A 25,218-nucleotide genomic window follows, 5' to 3' on the forward strand; every position below is an offset into this window, starting at 1 on the left:
AGGACCTGTGGTCACTGTAAAATCCAGCCACCCCATGAAGGAAGGATGACTTGAGTTGTAGCAGCTGTAACTGAGCAATGCAAGTAGCAAAGGTGCGGGGATTAGCCTGGAACTGCTGCTCTTGTTCCCAGGGAGTAGAGAACAGATTGTCTAAGTTTTCATTTAGGCATCAGATAGAAGTCCTACACTTCATATAAGATGATGCTGTGGAAGGCTGTGAAATATTAGCTAGTGTATGAAACTGTTCTTTTCCTTCCAGAGGACCTCAGTGTTGCTGACAAACCTGGTACCTATGCTGAAGGATCTACTCTCTACATTGAGGCCAGGGTCAAGACTACTCCAGACATGCTGTTCCCCAAGATCTTCATTGATGAGTGCTACGGGACTGACACAAAGCAACAGATCCATCCCAGGAGGCTTTATGTGATTGTTGACAACCATGGGTTAGTAGCAATCGGTTGTGTGAAGAGCTGGCCTGGTGCCATTTTTCATTTTTTAAAATTTATTTACCTCATTTATAGTCCACCTTTCTCACTGAGACTCAAGGCGGATTACACAGTATGAGGTTAATACAATCAGTATCAAGTAAGTACATTTCAATACAATACCAGAAGGTAAACATATACAAGTTTAAAGACATAGCATTCGCAAGAATCCAAGACAATAGTAGAGCTACTGAAGCAAAACATAATCAATTCTAGGACTAACATTAGACAGCATGGAGTGATGGTTGTACATAGGAGTACATATTTAAAGCAGCAGATAATATGAGGCAAAAATGGTGATGAAGACTATGATCCCCAACTTGTTAGTGAAGCACCTGAGACCCTATCCCTACAATGCAGCCCTCCCATTTGAGCAAAAAGCCTTTTTGAATAGTTCAGTTTTGCATCGTTTATGGAAAGCCAGGAGAGTGGGGGCTCTTCTGACTTCCTCAGGCAGGTCATTCCCTATGAAGGGCATTTTAATGTGGTAGCCTCTTGTTTCTGCAAGCAACATGCTTCTTCTCTCCGTGTCACTAAACCAGAAGTAGAAAAGAGTGACTTCTGTCATGTGCAGTGATGATCCTAGCAAGCTAGACTAAGAAAGTCTAGCTAACTTTCTTAATAGAGCAGTGAGAAAACCAGGATATCCTTCAGAATATATTTATGCACTTACAGGAGTTGGATAGATGGCTCTGTTATCTCCCTCCACCCTACCACAAATGTTTTGCCTTCATGGTCAGGTCTTTTATCTATACTTTAACAGCAATCTAGTTTATACAGATCAAAACTGTCTTGATGGCCAGCATAGGAAAAAAAACGTATCTCTGTACTTGAAGTGCTAGAGAGGTGTGGTAAATTCATGTACATCTTTTAAGATCTCTGCACCTGAATGACATTTGAAATGTGTGAATAGGACTAAGGCATTGTGTTTAAGGTGATAGCTTAGTTATGTTGGCTACTGGATAGTTAAGTGGGTGGCCATGTTGGTCTGCGGTAGAACAGCAGGAATTTCATCTAGTGGTAGTGGTACCTTAGAGACAAACAAGATTTTTGGAGTGTAAGCTTTCAAGGGTCAGAGAACTCTCTTCTTCAGACATTGGATACTGAATTTCTGTACTCTGCTACTGATGTGTGGGCATGTCTGAACCGGTACTTAGAATTGGCCACTGGGTTCCTGCAGTTTTTTTGATTAAAGCTATGGGCCTCTCACAGGTTGTGAAGGGCCCTACACATAGCAATGACCATTCCTCAGACTTAATCTTTTGACAGGATCTTTAGAAGATGTGATCAAGGGGTTAGAAGTTCAGCCTGTAGTGTTGTCTGACCTTGCCTATTCAAGACACAGGTGAACGTGGCACCAATGCTCTGCAAGAGGGAGGGGCTGAGCACTCTGCGAGAGGGAGGGGCTGGTAAAATTGATCTGCCTCTTGCAACTAATCGATCTGACTGGTTTCCAGAATGCCCTTGGGAAATTTTCATAGCCCAACAAACAACTCTGTTGAGCCTGTGGTGAAAACAAGGGATAGATCCATGCTTGTCTTGGTTGATGCAAGCATAGGACAACTTCATCAATGAAGTTTCGAAATATAAATCCATCACTGATCCAGGGATGTTTCTTCAGATCATTAAAACAGACAGGCATTCATCCCCTACTGAAAAAAAGCATCAGTAGAGAAGAAATAATGTGGCCAGTTATTTCCAAGTCTCCAAGCAAGGTTGCTTTTGAAGACCACTATCACTGGACTGACGTTCAGGGTTCCACAGGGCTCCGTCTTATCTCCCATGTTGTTTAATCTCTACTTAATGCCCTTAGGAGAAATCATTTGCTGTTTTGGAATAGGCTATCATCAATATGCTGATGACACCCAATCTATATCTTTGTCCAAATCTCCTGATGCTTCTAGAGATTTTGAACCAGTGCCTTACTGCTGTGGTTAATTGGCTAACAGTGAACAAGTTGAAACAGAATCCATTCCTGATGGTAGAGGTAACGGCTGGTTGAGAAGACTTCAGTGTTGAAGGACATTGCTTTCCCCACTTGTGAAGGAGTCCAGCTGCCTTGAGTCTTACGGTCACGCGATGCCACACAAATCCATTCTGCAGTGAATAAATAGGATGACAGATCATGCAATATACATTTGGACAAATGGGTCTCTTTCTTCTGAAATAATTTGAACTTGCAGCTTGCACAAGAACTTTGACATGTCCATCCTTAGCTAGATCTAACTGATTAACTTGGCAGGTGCCTGTATTCTATGGAGTCAGAGACTGTGGCTTCTTGGTTCCGGAAAGAGGACTCTGTGATTGTCTTGACAGTGCCTACCTTCTTGCTGACTGGAAAACCAGAGGAGGAGGTAAGAACCTGCTTGGAGAAACCAGCTTTAGCATATTCCTCCCTCAGTCAAGTGAGGAAGGTGCTGAGATGAAGGAATGGTTAAATTCCAAACATCCTTCTAGGAACCTCAGCTGCAGCAGATCAGGGATAGACATACTAGTACAGTTGTCTCTTCAACTTGTGCTGGCAAGGGGACTAAACTTCCAAGGGCTCTGGTCGTTGTGGAAGCCATGGAATGGGGCAAGTAGCATTACTTGCTTTCGTATGATGTGTGGGTTGTATCTATAATAATATTCTATTTATATACTGCCCTTCAGGACAACTTAACACCCACTCAAAGCGGTTTACAAAGTGTGGTGTTATTATCCTCACAACAATCACCCTGTGAGGTGGGTGGGGCTGAGACAGCTCTGAGAAGCTGTGACTGACCCCAAGGTCACCCAGCTGGCTTCAAGTGGAGGAGTGGGGAATCAAACCCAGTTCTCCAGGTTAGAGTCCTGCCACTCTTAACCATGTGAGTACCATCAGTTTTCAATGCCTTCCATTCCATGTTATTCCTTAAATTCTGTGCAGAAAACTGTGTCCAGTTAATGTAACTTAAAATGGGGGCATTTTCACATGTCCAAAGCCTCCAGAAGATCGCACGAAACTCACGGCATGAAGTGTCTTCCTTGCGCAATTTCCCAGCATGATCCCGTTTAACGGCGCGTTTTCTGACATCATCACGTGAGTTTTGCGCAATCTTACGGATGCTTACAGGCACGTGTGAAAATGGCCCTGATCTGTATTTGAAGCGCAAACATTGCTGAAGGATGCAAGTTCAAAGTTTAACTGGCTAGACATACTAACCTTGCCAAAGTTACAAACTAAGTTTGCTGCCAAACTCTTTCTTCCTCCAGATCTATATTCATTGCCTCCTGACAGCCTGGAGCCAAAAAACTCCCACAAACCCTGGCAAGAAAGCTTGTTACTTCAGTACAGTCTCCTCCAGGTGAGCTCTGAGCCCTTCTTGAAGATATACTTTGCCTTCCCTAGATACTATTGGTCGTTTCTGTCTGCCTCCAGGGAGGGAGCAAGAATCTTCTCTTCGGAGTCCTTATCCTGGAGCAGCAACTCTCTGGCTTCAATCAGGAGTCGGACCCCTACAGGGACTCCAGCTCTCTCCTACCCTACCTGCCTATCCTTTTTCAGAGTAGTGGTTGCGATGGGTATGGAGGAGGAATGGCTGTTTAACTCTCAGATACTACTTTCCTGATGCTCAGAAGTTGCTTATACCCCCACTGAAGAAGAAAAATACACGCAGCCGTCTCTTTATCCAGTCCTGGTCCCCTCTTGTTTCCGTAGTCACTAGAGAACCATGCAGCCACTACAGACATTCCTCTTATATCAGTTCTCATCTCCCAAAGCTGTGTGTCTGCAAAATCCAAAGGCTAAACCTTTTTTAAGGTTGCTCCACCATAGTGATAGTATTATCTAACTGTATAGTAAAATGACTTCTTTTCTAGTTGGAAGAATATAGATGAACCGTCCAAGAATTCTGCGTGCAGCTGTTGTGAGAGCTTCTGCTCCTTGCATTCCCTTCATCTTGGAAACTCTAAAGGTATCTGCACCTTGATCCAGTTTTTAAGCTCAACTCTGCTACTTACAGGCTCCCTGGCATGAGAACATTCTCTTCACAACCCTGCCTTGCTGGGGTAGAGGTTGTCCATGCCTAAACGGTGAAATAAATTTGCTACCTTCTAACCACAGATTATGAATTCTCAAATGAATTCTGTTGGGTAGGAGTTGGACCAGTGTTGAACATGGCACAACACTGGTGAGGAAGAATGGTCCCTATTTTGATCTAAGAGTAGAATGGCTGGGACACAAGGGGAAGACATCAAGTCTCTTTCTATAAGACTCCCCTTGCTGCTCTGTCCTCAGAAGCTTCACCACCACCAGACAAGCATTTGTTCTCTTTCAAGCATCATTTGTAGGTGAAGGAAGACTGCACAGAGAAGTGGTTGGCCCTCTGACAGTGCGCAAGGAAGACGTCCCATGGTTTGAAGGTTAGTTTTGCATCTCCTTTAACACATAATGCATAGGTTGGATGGTAAGAGTACCAAAAACTCCAAAACAGCTTTCTGTAAGGAAGCAATCCTAGAGAAGAAGCCCATGGGATGTACAATTCCCTCCCTTTTAAGGGGCAAATGGCAACATGGAAGATGCTGCAAGGAGAGTCTCTTGAGTGCCTCTTCCGCATTGCTGCTCTGAACAAATGGTAAGCTGCTCCTGAACCTTTTGGGTATCTGGCTTCCCTGTTCAGCTGGACATGGTTTTTCAAAGAACGAGGCTGGATTTTAACTGGATCAGCTGCTAAGGTTGGGTGTCACTTTTGGGCTATTCAGAAAACACAGAGTACAGCAGCATATGTCATGTGTCAACGGTGCTTTCATGCAAAACATAAATACTATTGGTGTTTGTGACCAGCAGCCATAGCACCAGAGCCTGTAGCAGTGCTTCTGTTATTGTACTGTCTGACACAAGCGTTTAGCTACTATATATTCAGAGCTGTTGCCTTGTTCCCAAACATCTTTCAGACTGGCTTCTCACTTAAATCTGGTAAAAATTTTGGTGACCCAAATGGATTTCCAAGGTGAACCATACAGGTGCCTTTGTGTAGCAACAACTCTTGATTTGCTTCTGTCGCGGCCACTGGCGTCCTATTCAATTGTATTCCTGCAGAAGTCAGTCTTATAGTTACCGTATCAAATAGCATATGGGAAGCCAACCTTGGAAGCTCTAAGCATGAGACGGCTGCATTCTGTTCTGTGGTTCCATGAGGCCTTTCATTAGGATAGCTAGGATGAGGAAATAGGGCACCTGGTGTAGGGGCAAAATGAGCACGAAAGGTCTTGTAGGCCTAGTCAAGAGTACATAAGTAAGTCTTCAAGACTAAAGCTACTGGTTGAATTGTATATTACATCATTGCAGCTTCTCGCTGGTGCTGTGGCTTCAGCTTGCACGGTGAAGTACATTTGGATCCTAAAGACTATTGGGAGGGGAGAAAGCTGGAGAGACATGACTCTGCGTGGCTGCTGCTGATTGGGTAGCAATCGGCACTTGCTGTTCAGACTTTAGCCAACTCAAAAGTTGAACATGGCATTTTGCCAACTGTTTCTTTAAAGGTTCACAAATGCGACATCAAGGAGTCAGCCCAGAAGTGACAATTGTTGCAAACTTTACATTTTTGGATGGTAGAGTGGATGGAGTAGGCTGAACAGGTTAAAATCCCCCCTCAGCTGAAAACCTAGATCTCCTTGGGCTTGTCTAAAACCTACATAGCCTTGTTAGAATAAAATTAAAAATTGGCAGACCATGTATGACATCCTGTGTTCCTTGGAGGAGAGGCAGGATAAAATATGGAGCTAGTGGAAGGTTCTGGCTTGGGACACTTGCTATACCAGCTCCCCTGCCTGTTGCCAGGCCCTCCTTCACTCTTGGGTAGAAGGGTCTTATGCTGGCACTGAGAAGGGACACTTTAGCAGTTCTGCCTTCAAGCCAGATGTTTGTCTCCTCGTGTGAGAGGCTGCCTTTCTTAGGAAGCCCTTCCCGTTCCTCCTTACAGTCTCTTGTACTCTTTGCAGGACAATGCCACACCATGAAGAACCTGCTCTTGGTGAGCGTTGCCTTTGTGGGCAGCTGTGTGTTGGCTGCTCTCTTCCTTGGGGCTCTCCTGGCTCTAGTCCTGTCCTTCTACCGCTACTCCCAGACCTACAAGGGACACAGACTTCTTAAGAACAGGAAGGAGCAGTCTTTCGATACGGAACTGAAGACAGTAATTGGAGCCCTAGAAGTTGCTGAAGAGACGGAGGAGTCAAACCTGGACTATTGCAAACTCAAGGCAGATACCCCAGAAAAGGCCTAACTTAATTCTTGAGCAACAATACCAATTTTTTCCGAAACTGGATTTGGCTACTTTGTTTGGTATGGCTATGCACATCTTCCTTACCTTCTCTATAGTGGAGAAAAAATTCTCTTAGCTTGCTTCTTGGCATGAATGAATGAGACGTAGGTGATACCACATGTGTTCTTTGTAACTTCAGGTATCTGTGACAGCAAATGCCATTAAAATGAAAATGGTAGCCCCTTGCCACGTGACCTGTTGAATAATCTGAAAGCCTATCAACTTGTGCAAAAAACTTGTTTCAGGATGGCGTTTGGTGACTAAATGAACATTAGTAGAGAATCCATCAGAAGCAAGTGGTAATTTAAACCACGTGGGACTAAGTTAACATCTCTGATGGTTATCACATCACTGATTACACATGCCTGTATATCAGTTTCTCACTGAGTTCTTGGTGCTAGACTTGGCAACTGAATGTGCATACTTTGCCAGCATACCCAAATTGTGCAACCACGATTGATGTAGTCAAAACTAAGAACAGATTGTAAAAGCAGTATTAAACTTTTCTGCAGCTTTTATGGAATGATTTTCTAATTCTTTCCTAGCAGTAGCGGTACACATCTAAGGAAGCTGGTTGATTTTTTTAAAAAATTGTAAATTGCATATATTTCATGTGCGGTCTTAAGATTTTTTTTTAAATGCTGCAGCTCATAGTTGCTTCCAACACAAATGAAGTTAGGCCACATTCCATCTTTTATGGAATAACTTGAGTTTCTGTTGCATTACTATCAGGTTTAAATTTCGACCTGCCTCTCCAGATGGTCTGTTACAGCAGCAAAATTAATTAAACAAGAGTGTTAAGTGGCACCTTAAAACTTATAGTTTTTTTAGTCAGAAACCCTTATATTGTTATTTATTTAGAGTATTTTTGCTGAGTCCTGCTCATTAGCTTTTTTAAAGGTGCTGCTAAACTCTTGTCAGATTATTGCTGTGGTTCTTTAAAGTTTTGGTGTCTTGTTTTAATTGTGATTCCATGCTAGAGTTTTGTGGCCTTTTGCTGCAAAATGACTCTGAAATTCTAACAAAGACAGGCTTAGAGTTAGACACAATCCAGTGCTAGAAAATGAAAGCATTAGAACTAGTGTTCCGTTTCTGATTTATATTTAAGAAAAGCAAGTAAAGAACAAACACTATTTTGTTTGCTCACAGTATCTTAAACACATGAAGCAGGTCTATTCAGAAGTATGTCCTATTATTCAGAGGTATGTACTCCACCAGGATTGCAGCCAGACTTGCTCAAAATTGCTTTTATGTAATCTATTGCTATTATGTTCTAAGAAATTACTTCTTAGGAGTATCCCCCAAACCGCCTTTGGTCTAGATTAGCAATGCAACTAAAGCAAACCTTTTAGGACATAGAATTGCTGAGATAGCCTTGCCCGCCAGGCATTTGCTTCCTGCACAAATGACGTTAGGCCACAAATTCATTTAAAAGGGAGCATTTCTAGTAAAATTCTCTGCCGCCCTCAAGTGGTGGCAGTGAGAAAAGCAATTTGGTGGAAAATAAGGCTGGGATTCCAGGTTGGGGAAGGGACTCCTCCCCTCCTCTGAGCAGGTCAGGTGGGCATATATGTTCCCCTCCACCATTTTATTCTCAGAACAGCCCTATGGTGTAGGTTAGAAAGTATGTGGTTGATCTAAAGACGCATAGTGACATGTGGCCTAGATAAGGTGTCCTGATGTCCCCTTTTTAGATGACCTGTCCTTTTTTTGGTATCTAGCTTTTTTTGTGCAGATGTAAACAATGTTCCTGATGGTCACAGCAGTGGTGTGGTCCTCCCAATTGCATGTGCCAACCTATGCTGTTAAAGCAAAGACATGCAGGTCACCGAGCATGAAGGGAGCGTCATAAGCAGGCAGGGGAAGGATACACAGGCAGGTGTAAGCAGTCAGCCAGGCCTCCGCCATCTTTAATGGCCATTTAACATGGCTACCTGTGATATAATATCACAAGACCCCTGGATTAAAATAGCAGCTTGTATTACTACCAGGAGAAAGTCCAGCTAGCTGCCAACTCCCGCCCGGGAGACCCAGGCATGAATGGAATGCTGCATAGGAATGCGGGGTGATCAGTGGTGATTGGATGTAGTCTCTCCAGCTCTGGAAGGAGTCCAGTGCAACAAAGGTCTCGCAGAGTCATCTCCACTTAACACATTCCTTTCCCTCCTTCTGTGATGAGATCTCCTGTCCTTGATTGAGGAGCTAATCAAATGGCATTCATAAGTATTTATAATTCACTCCTGTGAAGGTACATTCCCCAACTAAAGTCATCAGCTTAGCTCCGGTGGACTTCATTAACAAACTGCCCTTTTGTGCAGAGCCAGGACAGGTTTTGCATTCTCTTTCACACGCCCCAGCAGCTACCAGTCAAGGTAATCAAAACTTTTGTTACTCCCAGGAACTGACCGTTGGAGCCTTTATTCCAACAGCAGAGTGGACTCTCCCACCTCAGGGCATGTTTTGCCCTATAAGGATGCCTTGGCAGCACTCAAATTGAGCACGTGTACTGGATGCTAAGCGCTGTTCCCTTGAGGTTGCCCTAAGCCTCTCGCTTTCTCTCGGCCGAGGATGCTGGACATTTGAAGCTATTCTCTTCTCCCATGGACTGGACTACTCTTCAGGATATTCATTCCCCTCTATCCCAACTTCTGGCTAGCTTCCTAGGACTCTCGCAGTGTGTAACCATTTTTACCCGTATTTCTGTGTGTATGTGCATGCATTTTTCACTTCTAGTAAAGGAATTATTTGAACGCAAGCATCAGCCTCGTTTGCTATTTCGGAAGGGACCCCGTAGACATTGGTGGACAAGATCCCACAGTTACTGTCCTCTCACATAGCTATCTTTCCTGCTTGCTAATTCTCCCGGATTCTTACTAGCAAGGAGACCAATTCCGGTAACACAGGTGGGTGGTGTGGAAAGGAACACGTGAGCAGCAGTCTTGGTGGTGGGCAGAGGAGGGGGGGCAGGCTGGGCACTCTTTGCCCAGAGCCCCTCAAAATGTGGAAACAGCCTACCTAGGCCTTTAGGTCCTGCTTGGTAAAGGGTCACTACCAGGCTACCTGCTGCAATGGGTAACTTCATGTTGGACTTACTAGGGAGATGTTGGCTCTGATGAAGCAAGGCAACTTCTACCTGTGTTTGTGTAGCTATTCCACACTGTGAGAATTGCCTCCTTTTGATGGTCTTGAATCAGCTTCACCAGAGGATCGGTTTTCTAGGTTATATGCAGGGCCCAGGCAGGGAGCAAAGGGAAATATACCTCACCAAAGAGCTTTGCCAGGGCTGCTATAAGCGCCTTGCCATGATATGGTGTATTTCTGCAACTTCAGAAATACAATAGGAATGCCTCTTTCATACAAAGATGCTTATTCCAAGTCAGATCACTGGCCCACCTTGGTCCGTAGTGTCTGCTGGCCTGGAAATTGGCCTCAGGTAGAGAACCGTTTCCTGCTGCCTTTGTGTGCCTTCTCAGAGTTTTAGCTATGGGCCAAAAGAAAGCGAGCACACCACTGCCAACTCTTACTGTAGAGCCAACTTGCAGGTAATTGCATAGGCAGTGATACGTCAGTTATGCAGCATATAAACCAGGCGAGCATAGAATTTCAGTCAACAGCCGCAGCAAAGAGGGAACACTTTCCTCTGCTTCATGCTCTACCACCACCATGGGTGTTCACGCTCTTTTATGGTAGTTCAGCTTCTAGGAGCCAAAACACACGAGAAGAAATACCTAGATTCAGCACGTGTTCTCTTGCCTCAAGGTTTGCCGGGATCTGTAGGCGTCCTGGAAGCTTAAAGTTTAGCATTTACAGAGCAGCAGGAAGGGAAATACAGGCGCCTGTATTTCTCTTCCCCTTCCTGCTGCTCTGTAAATGCTAAACTTTAAGCTGCCAAGACACCTACACTTCCCAACAAACCTTGAGGTAAGAGAACAAGGGCCGATTCCAGACGGCCCTCCCCATCGCGAAACGTCACGCGTCATCGTGCAGAAAACGTGAAATAGCGTGTTTTCTCGCGCGAGTTTTGCGCAACGTCGCACAAAACTCGCGTGAGAAAACGCGATATTTTGCGTTTTCTGCGCGACGACGCAAGAGTTCAGGACACTTGTGTTGCCATTTTATCTGGAACTGCTCTCATTCACTCAGTTTACCAACTAGCATCCTGTGGCATTCTGCTGTTTTCCCGGTTGTCCTCTTATCTCCCCCCTCGCCAACACCATTTGGAGTGATTGAAAAATTTAAAACACAATTGTAGCTGTCTAGTTTGGACAGTGTGCTGTTTGGGGAGTGGGTGGGAATTAAGCCCTGCATTTCACATTGCAACTGAAGCTGTTGCTTATTTTTATGGTAATATGAAATTATTAAATAATTATGATTATTAAATAAAATGAGCAATGGTTTTGACTGCAAAATAAAAAGCAGGACTTAATTACTTCCTCCCAACAAGAACAGATAACTAATGATATGCAACAGTTGTAAGAAAACAAAGAAAAGGAGGCAATTAATTAGGCTGTAACTCAAGGAACAAATGAAACTGCAGGGAGCAGTAGAACATTTGCCAAATGGGCTTGCAAATTATATCTTGCCTGTGGAGACTGGAAATACTGGGTTTTCATGGGGTGTATAACAAACATTGTAGGAAGTGTATGAAACCTCAGTTTCAATTCCACCAATATCTGACTGCAGAAAAGTAAGAACTGAGCAGGATCACTGCGTGCGTTGAGATAGCTGCTCTGTTTCAACTTAATCTTCCTTGGAGAGGTGTTATGAGGATAAAATAGAAGAGGAAAGAACCATGCAGGTCACCCTGAGCTTCTTAGAGGCGTTGGGGTCAGAAATGTAATAGATTGGTAACAACCACATATTGTTTGATATTGTGCTGTCATTGCAGTAATTTACAACTGCTTTTTCTTGTGTGGTCAAGACAATCCCATTGGGAATAATTGCTGTAGAATAATAATGTTATATCAGAGTGCCCACTCTCTTGGCTTTCCACAAACTAAGCAAAACTGAATTATTCAAGAGGTCTTTCTCACTCAGGTAATAGGGCTGTGCTGTAAAAAAAAAATGGCTGAATGAGATGCTTTGGTAAAAGCACAGGGACTGTAGATTATACTACTGGGTACTGACTGTTGATGTAGATATGCTCCTGCTGGGGAATGCCTCTAGTGTCTTCTATTAACACTCAGAGGACCTGTTTCCCCCAGACCCCCTATTATTGCTATATTCTTTCCACGCACTTGTGAAAGTAGCGAGGAGCACAGTTGTGTTTGCAGTGAACACGCTCAACACACTGTTCCCCCTATGGCCAGCCAAATACTCCTGACCAAACTCTTTCCTGCAGCATCAGAAAAACAGCAACTGCCTCCACTGGAAGAGTATTTTTACAAATGACTATGTTACCTTCCCCCATAGGAGGTCTTTCAATTGTGGTTCCTGGAGGCGCCCACCGAATTAGGGAATGGGGTTGATGCGTGCCAAAGCACCCTTTTGTGGCAACTTAATCGCCAGCCCCTCGTTCTTGATGTTGCTCCCTGAAACAGTAGAGCCAGAAATGTACCCCGGTAACAAAGGAGCCAATGAGAGCAGTGCTCTGATTCAGCCAACAGGAGGAGCTGTATACAGTTAAGATCCAGAAGGTTTAGTCAGGTTTTCAGGGTTGAGAGTTAACTTACTTGCAGTGGAGTGCTGTACTTAACAAGTTATAACCCTGTCTGAGAGGTTTCCCTTAGGCATGTCCTGTGTATAACATCTCACAATCCCTGACTAGCTAGAAAAATTTACCTTTGTTCTTGGTCACGTTTAAAAAGAAACTGTCTTTTTTCCCTGTCAGTTTACCTCATTATCCCCGTTATCAGTGGCTCCAGTGTGCGTGTGTGTGTGTGTTTGGTGGTGGGGGGGGATATGTTGTACCTAAGCCCAGAGTCTATCCTCACAAACACTTTTAAAATTCCTGCTGGGAACTGCAGTGCAGTGAGGTTGGGAAATTGTGTGACAGGAAAACCCCCACTGGGGTGGTGTCTCGGCCCATCTGTCACACCACCCCTTAGTCAACATATGTCCCCCTCCCTCTCCATAGCCAGGCCATGCTGGCCACCAGCACAGCCTACAGGAGCAGTAACACAAACTCAGCCAGCAATTGATCTATGGTGTTGAGTTACCTGTACCTTTCTGAAGTAAATGACAAGACAGCAATGCCACAGGTGCAGTTCAACCTAGCACAAGGTCGCAGCAATTATGAAAGCTGGGCCCCTCATCCAGCTCTTCCGCAGGCATGGTGGAAAGGCTCACAATCCCTCCAGAACTCACTCCGCAGCTGATGCCAGTCAGCTCAAGCTGATGCAGTCACGTCTGATGTTCATCAGCATCAAGGCCTTTCTCCTTCTTCATTGCTTTCTTTGTGATGGGGCATTCCTGAGAGGACTGTGGCTTTTACATCCTGCCCTTCCAATGCAGCACAAGCAGGGGGTCGATCCTAGCCATTCAACTCTCCCCTCCCTCCCATTACTGACAGGTAGTGCAATGAACGAAGCTGTCAATGAACTGTGGGCAAAATAAATTAGAAGACCCCAGCAACCATTCAAGCGACCACAGATGCATGATGTGGACTTAGCCAAACAAAAAGCATCCTTGCAAAGAATACTCAGGCATCAGTCATAGATTTTTTTTCATCATTTATACCCTGCCTTTCTCCCCAAAGGGAACAGAAAACAGCTTCTCCTCTTCTCTAGTTTATCCTCACAACAATCCTGAAGGGAAGGCTCAGCTAAGCCTGAGATCACCCAGCAAGATTCCATAGCAGAGTGGCGATTCAGACCTGAGTCTAATAGAAGCTAGTCTAACACACTAACCTCTACACTTTGCTGCAAGAGACTAAAGTGGACTTCGTAACTTCAGACTGCAGGGTTTGAAAAAACCAGCTGAGCAAGTGAGAAGGATAGACTCCTCACTGCTGTGCTAGTTTTCTAATTGCAAGGAAGGCTTTTTACACAAAGAATGTTCAGAACTACCACACGTAGTCTGAAAATGCGCAAGTACCTTCTACTGCATGTGTGAACCAGGCATTTCATAGCGTCAGTAAAGTGCTTTGAACCCTCAAAATGCTGTGAGCGATTGGCAGCAGTGCTAAATGTGCAAGTGGTATTCATCTACACAAACTGCAGCTGTGAGCCCCTCTGACACAAAGTCAGATCTAAAGTCAAGTTTTTATTATTAGGGTGGGTAACGAAGAAGAAAAAAACAAGAAGCTTCCACCTGAGGACTGCTGGGAGGGGCTGTCACCCGATCAGCAATACTGGGAGCCTGATAGAACTGACTCGGCTGAAGTTTACAATTGTTAGTGCAATCAGCCACCCATGTTTCACAGTGCAGAATAAATAACAGATCTTTCACTAAACTAATGCACATTGCTGCCAGGAACAGCTGCCATCACCACCTAGCACACTGTCTGGCTCTGTACCTAAAGAGGATTTAAGTCTTGAAATGCTATGCAGTTCCACTGACCCATGCCCCCACCCCCAATACTGTCTTATCACAGGTCCATGGCCAAAAGGAAGAATGGTCTGTGCCCGATGTTCACTTCTTTCTAGCACCAGGCTGCCATAACGTTGCAGGACTCTTTTCCAAACCCCAGTAAGTTATATTTCAACTTGTTGAACTTTGGACCACATATAGGGTAGAGGGCACAGTAGTGGCCACTGAAAGTAGGCGATCCACTGGCTGTTTTGCTACCTGAGGATGTGGCAGCCACATCAGAAGGAAGAGGAGGGTTTCTCTTCAGTGCTGTAGAGTTTGCGAAGGCTAGAGTCCATCAAAAAATCCACTGACCTACAGGGAATTGGTAAGAGGAAAAAACATTGAAATATGACATCTCAACAACAAAGCTCTTCTGTTTTGATTGTGCAATTCTAGAGAAGTAGAATTCCATCCTCATAGAATTTGAGGAACGGTGCTGACTTTGATTCCCACAGGAAACAAAAATACACACCATGGTCTTAGAGGAAATTCTGCCTCCAGATATGATTCTCAAATGTATTTACATGCTGCAAGATTTTCTTTTCTTTCTAAATCAAGATTTTAAAGTGCTGTAACTTTAAAATGTGTACATATTGTTTACAAAAAGAAGTAGGTGAAGTTGAGCAACAAGCACATAATTAGACAAACCAACTGTCCCAGGCTGAAGCAACTATACACCAGCCTGTGTAAACCATGAAACAACTGAGAGCACAATGAGCTGAGAGTAAAAGCACTGCAGAAAGTTACCTGAAAGGCATAGAGTTTGAAATCCCTTAGGGAAATGAGCCACGGCATAAACTGCAGGGGGGATAATGTTTTCAAGCTTCTTGTGTTTAGGAAACCCCTCCCAGGTCAGTGCTTTGAAACACACATCACAGGATTCTGGGTCATGGTCTAAAGCACATGTTCGGTTTACGTACAGCATTTGTCAGCATGACCAAGGTGGGCCTCATCTTTGCCTTACATGAACTGATGTAAGAGTTAGAAAATGCTGTGTATAGTCCCACATTATAGGGAAGATCAGTACTGGAGGGCTAGTTGTCTTTTAGAGAAACTCCCTCTTCTCCAATACCAACCATTTCACTGAGGAACCCCTCCTTAGATTTCTAAAAAACGCCAAGCTTCCCTAGAACACAGTTTGTAACCTACTGCTAGAAGAGTAAGCAACACTCCACCCCAAGTCATTGCTGATATCACCTGGGTTTAAATTCTTTCTTTGCCCACATAAATCAACCCCAAGCGTGGGAAAACCAAAAACAAATGCACAGGACAAAAAAACCCCGGCTGGATTCCAAGCAGGTGGGACGGAGAACTAGATAGAGGGCAGCAAGTGGTAGCAGATTCCAAGCAAACCTTGATTTGCTGCATCAGGGAGCATCAATTACTTTGAAAGAGACCCAAGGCCAACAGAGATCCACTGAGACAGGGGCACTGCTGATCAATGAACTAGAACACAGTGTTGCCATGACTGCAGGACACAAATGTCCAAGCTCATTTTTTATTTTAGAACTGTTGGCACTGGACTCTCGGGCAGGGAGAGGGCGCTCACAAATGAATCCTCACTGAAACTTCAGCCGAGATCTGTGCATTTGATCCAGCACAGCACGCAATATGAACCACAAAGTCTCACCTCTGCCATGAACTCACTAGGTCAAAAAACTGGGAAATCAATGAGCTGATCTCCAGCACGTTTTATTTTTTTTAAAAAATCTGGCATGTTTTAAATTATTAAATAGCTGCTATGGGCGTCTTCTGATTAAGACTGGGGCACAGAAAAGTGCTCTGTGCTGTATTCTTGTCCTCAAATTCCCTCCTGGAGTTGCCCTTTGGATAAAACCTGCAAGCTGTATGAATGTTGGTTAAATGTTCAAGGCGAACTGCAGCTCCTGCAGGGAGGGAATAGTTAAATATTCCAAGCTTACTATGGCTTACTTAAGAATACAAAAAAAAAATCACTAGAGATCCAACCAAAGGTCTTCCCTGGTTTGACAGTGAGTAGCTTTAGGTAAACTTCCCTCTCTTGGCTTCACCGTCCAATCTGCCATACAGGAATAATGACATTGGCCTATCTTACAGGATTTGTTGACTTAGATTGTTTATTTGTGGATTGCATAGACTGCTTCGTAGCCCAAGCTCTGGGGCTTTTGGAAGGATTTCCAGGATAACGATTATGAAGCACTTCCGGAATTTTACAAAAAGCACTGCAGAACGGTTAACCACTTCTCGTGTTTTGTAGTGTAGGTAAGATCTGACGTTTTTGGCAAACCACATATTCAGTCTTTTGGCTTACTAATGACCTTTCATCATGGTAGGTTATATACCCCTCCTCCTGGTTAGGCTGCACAAACAGGCAACAGAATAAGATGGATTTTCTCCAGATCCGGCTCAGCCCCAAGATATACCCCAGAGGCTAAAATAGCCCTTACCTGTCAATGGGTTTGATGATGATGGGAATTGCTGAAAGGCCTACAACTGTGGTTGCCCACTTCCTGACAGACAGGGGCCAGCGGGTCATGCTGCCCATGAGGTAGAGGGAGGCCGCACAAAGGCGGTTAATGGTGAAGCCAGGAATGACCACAGAAGCCAGAGCCTGCCATATGAAGGTGTCTATCACCGCCACTGCTGCTCGCGTGGTCTGACCTCCCTCACAGGACTTGGTCTGTGGACCACAGTCAGAGAAAGAATTAAGGAATGAACTCGAAGAATGATGAACTTAGTTTTTTAAAAACATGAATGAACAAGACCCATTTAAATCACTTGCTAATGTTCACAAACAAGCAACCTATTTTTGTTTTTAATAATATGACTTATCTGCTATATTTACTTGTGGTCATTTGAACTTACGGTTTATGCTAGTGGTTCTCAAACTTTTTCAAGTGGGACCTACTTCTAAGTTTTCTTTATCATTCAGTGCTCACTTGCAAAGCAATTACATGCTACTTTCTTTATTCTTAGTATAAATGCCAGAATTTTACATGAGTTAACATTTAACACATTTGTATTTCAATTTTTCATTGTTAGTATTTATAAAAATATGGCGTTATGAAGCAGCAGGCTGTATTTCAGGCCATTACACATATTGTGCTGAAGCAAATTCAAAATTTGCCATCAAGCCCCCCCCGGGCTTCCTTTCCCAGTACATCCTGTTCCTCCCAGTTCTTCTTTCCTGGATTGTGCAACCAACCTGAGAGTTACAACCCACTCATGGGTCTCAGCTCCAATCTGAACACCAGTGGTTTATGTATATTATCTTCTAACATGATGTAATTTTCATTCTTATGCTGGCCACCTCTGATAATCCTCCCTGATTGTATATATGGTTTTGTTCTTCTCTTTTCTTAAAATGATGACACTGTAAGCCCTCTGGGGCAGGGACCAAATCCCTCAAATACAGGGCCTGGCTGGCATGAGTTTAGGTTGTGTTTTAGTGCATGTTTTACTGCAGTGGTGTAAATGGAAAGGAACTGGTTGGTCTTGGTTTTCTTGCCCTACCATATTTCATACTGCCTCTTTACAGAAATGGACAATTTAGGTGGAATATAATTGTCTTATTACATTTGTGACTCCAATAAAAACTGTGCCCACACAAAGGCAATTTTGCAAAAATAATGATGTGACCACGTACACTTAACTGCTATGCTTCTTACATGCCTCCCTTATCTATAAAACATTACAAAGCAAAATACAGAGCACATCTAATGGTTCATACACTTACAGCTGCTGCTTTCTTGCCCTTATCAATGGCATCAGCGGTCACGTAGGCTGTTGCCACTCCGTAGCTTGCCCAGACCAACGAGACAGGCACAATGGCCCGGAAGGACTCTCCAACCTCATTAGCATATCCTGCAACAAAGAATAAAGATCACCAAAGGCACAAATGCTCCTCCCACAATCCCAGACTCCACATGCTGCCGTAGAAAGAACCATTTTGCAAAAATTATGCTTAGCAAAGCACAAATGACCATAATTAAATATTTACACATTAAAAACTGCCTACGTCTCCCACCATCACAATCTATCATCTGTTCTATAAAATACAATTTAGGCCCATTTACATAAAAATACAGTACCTAAAAATACAAGATACAACCCTAACTTTTTTCCTTTCTGCAAAAAGCACCCCTTCCATTGGCTGAGCTTCAGTGATGTAACAGAATGAGTGTGAACACTCTAATTGGAAAGAGGTAATGCCACAGAATCCAGAAATCTACTGTAAAGAAAATGGTGGGTTTGTTTGTTTGGAAGTCCGCACAGTCTAGGGACAGAAAGAAGTAAATACAACTAATGGGAAGAGTACTTAAATTGATTAAAAATTACCATTTCCTTCAAGGTTTTAATTTCTGCATAACTGAATCATGCTAAACGGCATCATAGACTGAAGATTCATACTATGAACATGGGTTGGTACCTGAATTACACCCAAACTTATTGAGAAAAGGTTTAAAAATGACAGGCTGGCTTGAGCCAATGATCCAGCTACGAAGATTCATTTTTGAGAACAGCTGGTCACAGGATACACAGAAGTTCATAAGCAACACATCCCATTAGGGATTACATCACGCACTGCCACTGGTTGAACTGCACTGCAAGCATTGTGTTTGAGATGAAGCAAGACAATATGAAACTTCTAATCTGTGAAGGATGATTCACACGTGCAACTTATCAACCACAAAACACTTATGTGTGAACCACCTCTTAGTTCTCAACATCAGGTAACTCAGAGGTCCTTGAATATGGACAATGATTCAGCTGCTGAAAACTGCAGCCATTAGTCCAATTCTTTCCCCAGGTTGCTGTTATTGATCTCATATTTCAATGTCAAATGGATCCAGCTACATACACAGTTTCCTTCTTTGCTGAAGAATAGCGAGGCCCTGACCGGGATAGCTCTGGATAGCCCAGGTGAGCCTGATCTCATCAGATCTCAGAAGCTAAGCAGGGTTGACCTTGGTTAGTAATTGGATGGGAGACCTCCAAAGAAGACCAGGGTTGCAGAGGCAGGCAATGGCAAACCATTAGTTAGTCTCTTGCCCTGAAAATCCCAACAGGGATCGCCATAAGTCAGCTATGACTTGAGGACACTCTCCATCACCAGCCAAGCTCAAAATCAACAAGGAATTGGATTCATTCAAATACAGCACAGTGCCACCATGTGGTGAACACACTGGACTCTTGCACCACCACTCTTGCACTGATTAACATGGGGCATAAATCGACCAGAAAGGTCTCATATGCAAGATTCATCGAAATGAAAAAAGTTGTGCAAGAAATTTCAATATATTTGTATCAGTAGATGCTTGCAAATGAGAACGGCTCAGTGGATTGGTGTGTGTCTGCTGGGTGTGTAGATTATATTTTTCCATGTCCCATTCTGCTGACTTTCAGGACAACTAAAACCTGCTCCCCTTGGATCATAATAAAGATGCTTTTCCTGTCTCTTAAGTTGTGTATAAAGCGTTTCACCTCCAATGTCAATGACAGCCTCCTGGGACTTGCTGCAGCAGCTGTTCTTGATGGATTATATTTAGCAGTTTTTTGGGCAGCGCACTCAATACCCTGTACAGTGCTGCTGCTGCTGCTGCCTCCACTTCCTCCTAGTGTCCTACATGAGCCCTTCCCAGGACTGGAGATGGGATTGGGGAAGGTCACCTTGAGAAAAATTGTTCAGTCCAACACAGCAGAAATTACCCAGTGAAAGCAGTTTCACATGTCAGTATGTGCTTCTCAAATTCCCCTGACAGAAAGTGTATTCGAAAGTAGTTCCATTCTGCACCTAGAAATTGCTTCTTCTTTTTTTGCATCATCTGCACCTGGTCTTCTGGAGTGTTCTATGACCTTCTAATAAGTGCCAGAGACCATTTTGGTGCATGCCAGAGTCTCACCCCACAACCCGTTTCTAGAAATACCCTGGCCATTCTAATGTCTGGCCCTGTCAGTCTGTGCCAAAGCTGCTGCGTGCACTTGCTGGCCTTCACAGGATTACAAGATGACACTTTTTTGTTTTGCCATATGACAGGGTGGTGCAATGAGTGCCCAACTGGGGAGACCCAGTTTCTAATCCTTAATCTGTCATTAAGCTTCTTCTGTTACTAGTGGCCTGTCACTTAGCACAACCTTGCAGGGTTGTGAGAAAATAACGAGAACGGGAGAATCATATGTGGTGCTCTGAGTTCTTTGGAGGATGGAGGGGGTAGAAATGTTGCGAATTAGATGGATAAATGCACAAAGAGCAATGGCTGGAGTGGTGTGGCTGAAGGAAATCTAGATTAGATTACTGCCATGCATGTCTCCATGGGCCTGCCCTTGAAAAGTGTTTGGAAACTTCAACTGGTGCAGAATGCTGCGGGCAGAATGTTGATTAGAGTGGGTCATAGGAACCATATCACTCCAGTCTTGGCCCATCTACGCTGGCTCCCAAATTGTTTCTAGGCACAATTCAAGGTGCTGGTGTAGCTCTTTAAAGCCCTACATGGCTTGGGCTCAGCATACTTGAAGGATCGCCTACTCCCTTATGAAACTACCCAATTGCTACAGTAATCAGATGCCCCTGCCTTCTGAGATTAGGCAAGTGGCAGCACAAGAGACAGCCTTTTCAGTCAGGCACCAAAACTCGTAACTCCCCTGAGACACTCACCTGTTCCCCTATTCCACCAAATGTTTTGTCATTTTTGTGTGTGCTTATTTACTTACTTATTTACTTATTTAATTTATACCTCACTTTACTCCACAGTGGGGACCCAAAGCAGCTTACATCATTCTCCTCTCCTCCATTTTATCATCATATCCCTGTGAGATAGGTTAGGCTGAGAGTAGGTAACCAGCGAGCTTCCATGGTAGAGTGAGGAATTAAACCTGGTTCTCCCAGATCGTAGTCCAACACTCTAACCACTACACCACACTGGCTCTATTTTAATTTGGTTCTTTTAACGTGTGTGTGTGTAGGTATGTGCTGTCAAGTCACAACCAACTTATGGTGGCCTCAACAAGGGGTCCAAGGCAAGAGAGAAGCAGCCATTGCCTTCCTCCACAGAGTCCTTATTGACAGTTAGTTGCTCATCCAAGGCCCTGACCTTGCTTAGCTTCTGAGATCTGAAGAGACAGGGCTATACCATGTCACCTTCCCTCCCATTTTAAGTTGTTTTTATTTGAATGATGTGTTTTTGTTTGGTTTTAATGGCTTTTGATGGCATTTTTATTGTTTATGTTTTTTAATCTCTGCTTGAGGCCCTGGAGAGCTACTGCCACTCAGAGAGGCCACTGGTTTGACTCAGTATAAGGCAACTTCAAGGATTTCTATTGCCCGGGCATGGCCCAAACGCAGCTGTACCAGAATCAAAACGTGAAGCCTTTTCTGACCCACAGCCCCATACAGCAGCAGGGGATTGGATGGCAGAAAGCGCGAAGGAGGCCCTACTCTTCTGCCCATGTTCCCAGTATTGGGATCAGGCAGGACCAATCACAGAGGTCAATGCTGCTGTCTATTTCTTTCCCAGCACTCACAGGCCACTGTAACTCATTAGGTCAGATTCCAGCCCAAGGCCAAACTGCACCTGTCACACAGTCACAAGGGGGAACTTTCCTCTGTTGTTTTTTTCTATAATGAAAAGCAGCCATGGGAGGCTGCATTTAGGAGGAACAAAAAACTTAGATCTTGGATATTTTCCCACTCAAATTCTCTTTCTCTCTCTCTCAAACACACACCCTGTTTCCTTCTTCCAAGGAGTTCTGAAGGACAATTTTGAACGCTAGAGAAGAGATTACTTCCTGTTCAAGAGTGAGGCCTCCTGCATAGCTTTTCATCTACTTGTCAAATGTAGATTCAAATCAGCAGGTTCAAACCGCAAATCCAGGTCTTGCTGGGAAATCCCTAATCTTGCCTTACAGTGTTAAAAGTCTGTAGCATCCTCTAGGACTCTCTGATATCTATGAATGTCCAGGTTTTCCAGAGTTCACTGAGCATAAAGCCTTGTTTCACTCCCCTTTTTAAAAAGGGGAGTCCCCCTCATCCATAAAGTCCCCAAGGAATATCAGCTTCCCGAATTCACGTTCAGCACTTCTGTACTAAAGTGAGGTGACCGGCAATTCTTTATTTTCACTCATTTTTGCTTGCCCGCTTCCCCCCTCTCATGTAAAACAGCTTTCACCGAATGTCACAGTCTGGTAACACCACCTGCCTTTCTTTTCCCCAGTGCAAGGCTAATAGCAGCCGATATGTGGGATGATTTAAGAAAACGGCAAGGCCAGTTAAACACACAAATGCTCTGCTCCTCCACGTGTTTACCGAAAAGTTTTTTCTAGCACTATTGCACACGGCTTCATAAGAACAACTGAGAAGGGGGTGTCGCCTTCTTCCCTCAGCAGAGCGTCCGTGCATTTAACGGCTGTACAAGCATTGCCTGCAAAATGTCGTTGCGAACTCCAGGCTGGGAAATTCTTGGAGATTTGGGAGTGAGGTTTGGGAAGAAGAGGGGCCTCAGCATTGTATAATGCCCGAGAGTCCATCATCCAAAGTTGCCATTTCCTACAGGGTAAACTAATGTCTGTCGCCTTAAACTCAGTCGCAGTTCCAGGAGATCGCCGGGCCCCACTGGAAGATGGCAACCACACTTTCCCTTGCTAATTTCTCCCTGCTGTTAAAAGCAAAATCCACCCCCACCCCCCACCCCCATCGTGCAGGTTTTCGCCGAAACAAATCCCACGGAGGTTAAGGGGACTAACGGGCTCGATCGTGATGCCTGGAAGCTCGCGCCCCCCAACCCTCTCTCCCGCCCAGCGCCTGGGGCACTCACCCAGGTAGCGCACCCACGTGTCCCTGTACAGATCGGCCGGGGGCAGAGGCGGGGGCGGCGACTGCCCATCGTGGGACCCCATCGCCGGCTGGCCTCACCTGGGCCGATCTCGACGCGGCCACCCGGCCAGCAGCGGCGCAAGCGGGGTCTCCCCAACCCGCACCGCGTGGCGCACGGCTCCAGGAAGCCGGCGGCCAATGGGGCCTGCCGAATCGAACCCCGGCCGCCCGAGCCGCCTGCCCACTGGCCGGCTGCTTCGTGCAAGGGCGGGGACAGTCGAGCGAGCCTAGACCCAACTTCCTTTCCGACGCCTGCAAAAACTCAGCGCAGGGAGGACTCCTAGACCCGGCTGGCTGGCTGGGGTTGCGCTTGCAGTTTCGTGCCGGGAAGCGAGCCGCTTGGCAGCCTGTCGTGAAAGGCGCAAGAGCGGCTCCAACATGGAAAGTTGTCGGAGCTGTACTGCAGGCCTTCAAGAACCGCAGTTCGGGGGCGTCGTTGTTCCTGAGGGGCACAGGCAGCAATGGGGAAAGCTGTACCTGTTGGGCTTCTGTCTTGACCTTTCCATCCCCTTTTCCATAAGCCTAAATCAATTTACCTGCAGCTGTTAAAAGAATGGCATCTCGGCCTCTTATGATAATAACAACAGTGCACTATACCGCCCTTCTAGGCAGATTACAGCCGACTCAGAGCGGTGGACAAAGTCAGTATATCATTATCTCCACAATACATCTGGGGAGCTGGGACTGAAAGGATTGGTTTAACCAAGGCCATCGGTTGAATTCATGGCAGTAGTGGAATTCAAACCAGCAGGGTACTGATTTGCAACCCAACCACTATGCAATAAGCCCCAACCTGGATAGCCCAGGTGAGTTTGATCTAGTCGAATCTTAGAAGCTAAGCAAGGTCGGCCTTGGATGGGAGACCTCCAACAAAGACCAGGGTTGCAGAGGTGGGCAATGACAAACGTCTGTTAGCTTCTTGCCATGAAAACCCCACAACAGGTCGCCATAAGTCAACTCTGACTAGAGGGCACTCTACACACACTATGCTATAAAGATGGCAGCTTTATATATAGAGGTATTCAACAAATCTTTCCTGTATTTTATTTATTTTTTAAATGTTTGCCATTTATAGTCTGCCTTTCTCACAGAGACTTAAGGTGGATTAAACAGTGTGGAGGGCTCCATCTGGAAATATTCCCAATGAGGGAGGGTGTCAGTGTCATTAACATGATTAAATAACCAAGAACCTTAATGTGTGTACAATTCCAAGGAATTAACCATTGGATGAACTACACTCTGGAATTCTGAAAGCAAGCTTTGGAGTGGAAAAGGCGAAAAAGCCTTCAGCTTTGCATGACCAAGCTGATGTTGGCTTATCTAATTCATTGATTCACTTTTCAGTACAAAATATCAAGAGGCTGAGTGCCATGATGTACTATGCTCAGTACACTGTGTGATTAATAAAGGCTTTGTTCTTTGTGTTGTAATGATTACTGTTAAGAGTCTAGCTTCAGAACAGCTGTAGAAGGCAAAGTGAACAGCAAGTTATAAAACATGCCAGATTTTTGTACCCAGTCCACCACTGGTCTCCAATGTGGTGCGAGCTGAGTTCCCCCAAAGTACTCCTGGCTGAGCAGTACATGCTTCAGAAGTGTTGGGCAACTGAATGTGCAAACGGCATGTAAGAGGCTATGAAAGTTCTGTCTGCAGTATTATAGCTATGCTTCACACATGCAAGCAGTCACTGAATACTATCATTGCCAGTTGGTAAATCTGAGATCTGAATCCGTGTGAAAGCCAAAACCCCGTCCATTCCTGGTACCAAAAAGACTGCTTCTTCAGAATCCTGAAGGGACCAAAAGATCCCTCCCTTTTCTCCAGGATAGTGAACCCAATTTGCATGAGGGGTGTGGGGACAGTTTTAAAACCTGAGCCTGCAAATCCGGGAGGAAGGTATGGAAGAGAAACTTGGGAAGATCGCACCAGGAGAGTCTGAGGTAAAACAAACGAAACTGAACACGCCAGCCGGCCTCTTATTTATGGCCAAGGAGACAATCACCACCGGCAGATGGCGATCTCGTAACGCCACCTAGCATCAATAATGCATGTCGAGGAGTGACCTCCTTTCGGCTGCAAAGTGAGCAAGTAG

At 44.7% G+C, this 25,218-nt stretch overlaps 1 protein-coding gene across 2 annotated transcripts; it reads right to left on the reverse strand.

Moving 5' to 3' along the window:
* Positions 1 to 464: 464 nt before the first annotated feature.
* MTFP1 (mitochondrial fission process 1) lies at positions 465 to 23,301 on the reverse strand. 2 transcript variants are annotated; one of them, XR_008598073.1, is made up of 6 exons: positions 23,068 to 23,301; positions 17,994 to 18,121; positions 16,705 to 16,937; positions 14,495 to 14,590; positions 6,812 to 6,909; positions 465 to 2,582 (listed from the first exon to the last, which is right to left on the reverse strand). XR_008598073.1 is itself a non-coding variant. In XM_054995751.1 (4 exons), the coding sequence occupies exons 1-4, from the start codon at positions 23,147 to 23,149 to the stop codon at positions 14,515 to 14,517; spliced, it is 519 nt and encodes a 172-aa protein (XP_054851726.1). In that variant the 5' UTR covers positions 23,150 to 23,300; the 3' UTR covers positions 13,293 to 14,514. The 2 variants fall into 2 exon arrangements, 1 of the variants encoding a protein (XP_054851726.1); XM_054995751.1 differs by lacking the exons at positions 465 to 2,582; positions 6,812 to 6,909 and having other exon boundaries at positions 13,293 to 14,590; positions 23,068 to 23,300.
* Between the last annotated feature and the right edge of the window lie 1,917 nt (positions 23,302 to 25,218).

This window comes from Eublepharis macularius, chromosome 13 (genome assembly GCF_028583425.1).
Source record: "Eublepharis macularius isolate TG4126 chromosome 13, MPM_Emac_v1.0, whole genome shotgun sequence".
Taxonomy (NCBI): Eukaryota; Metazoa; Chordata; class Lepidosauria; order Squamata; family Eublepharidae; genus Eublepharis; species Eublepharis macularius.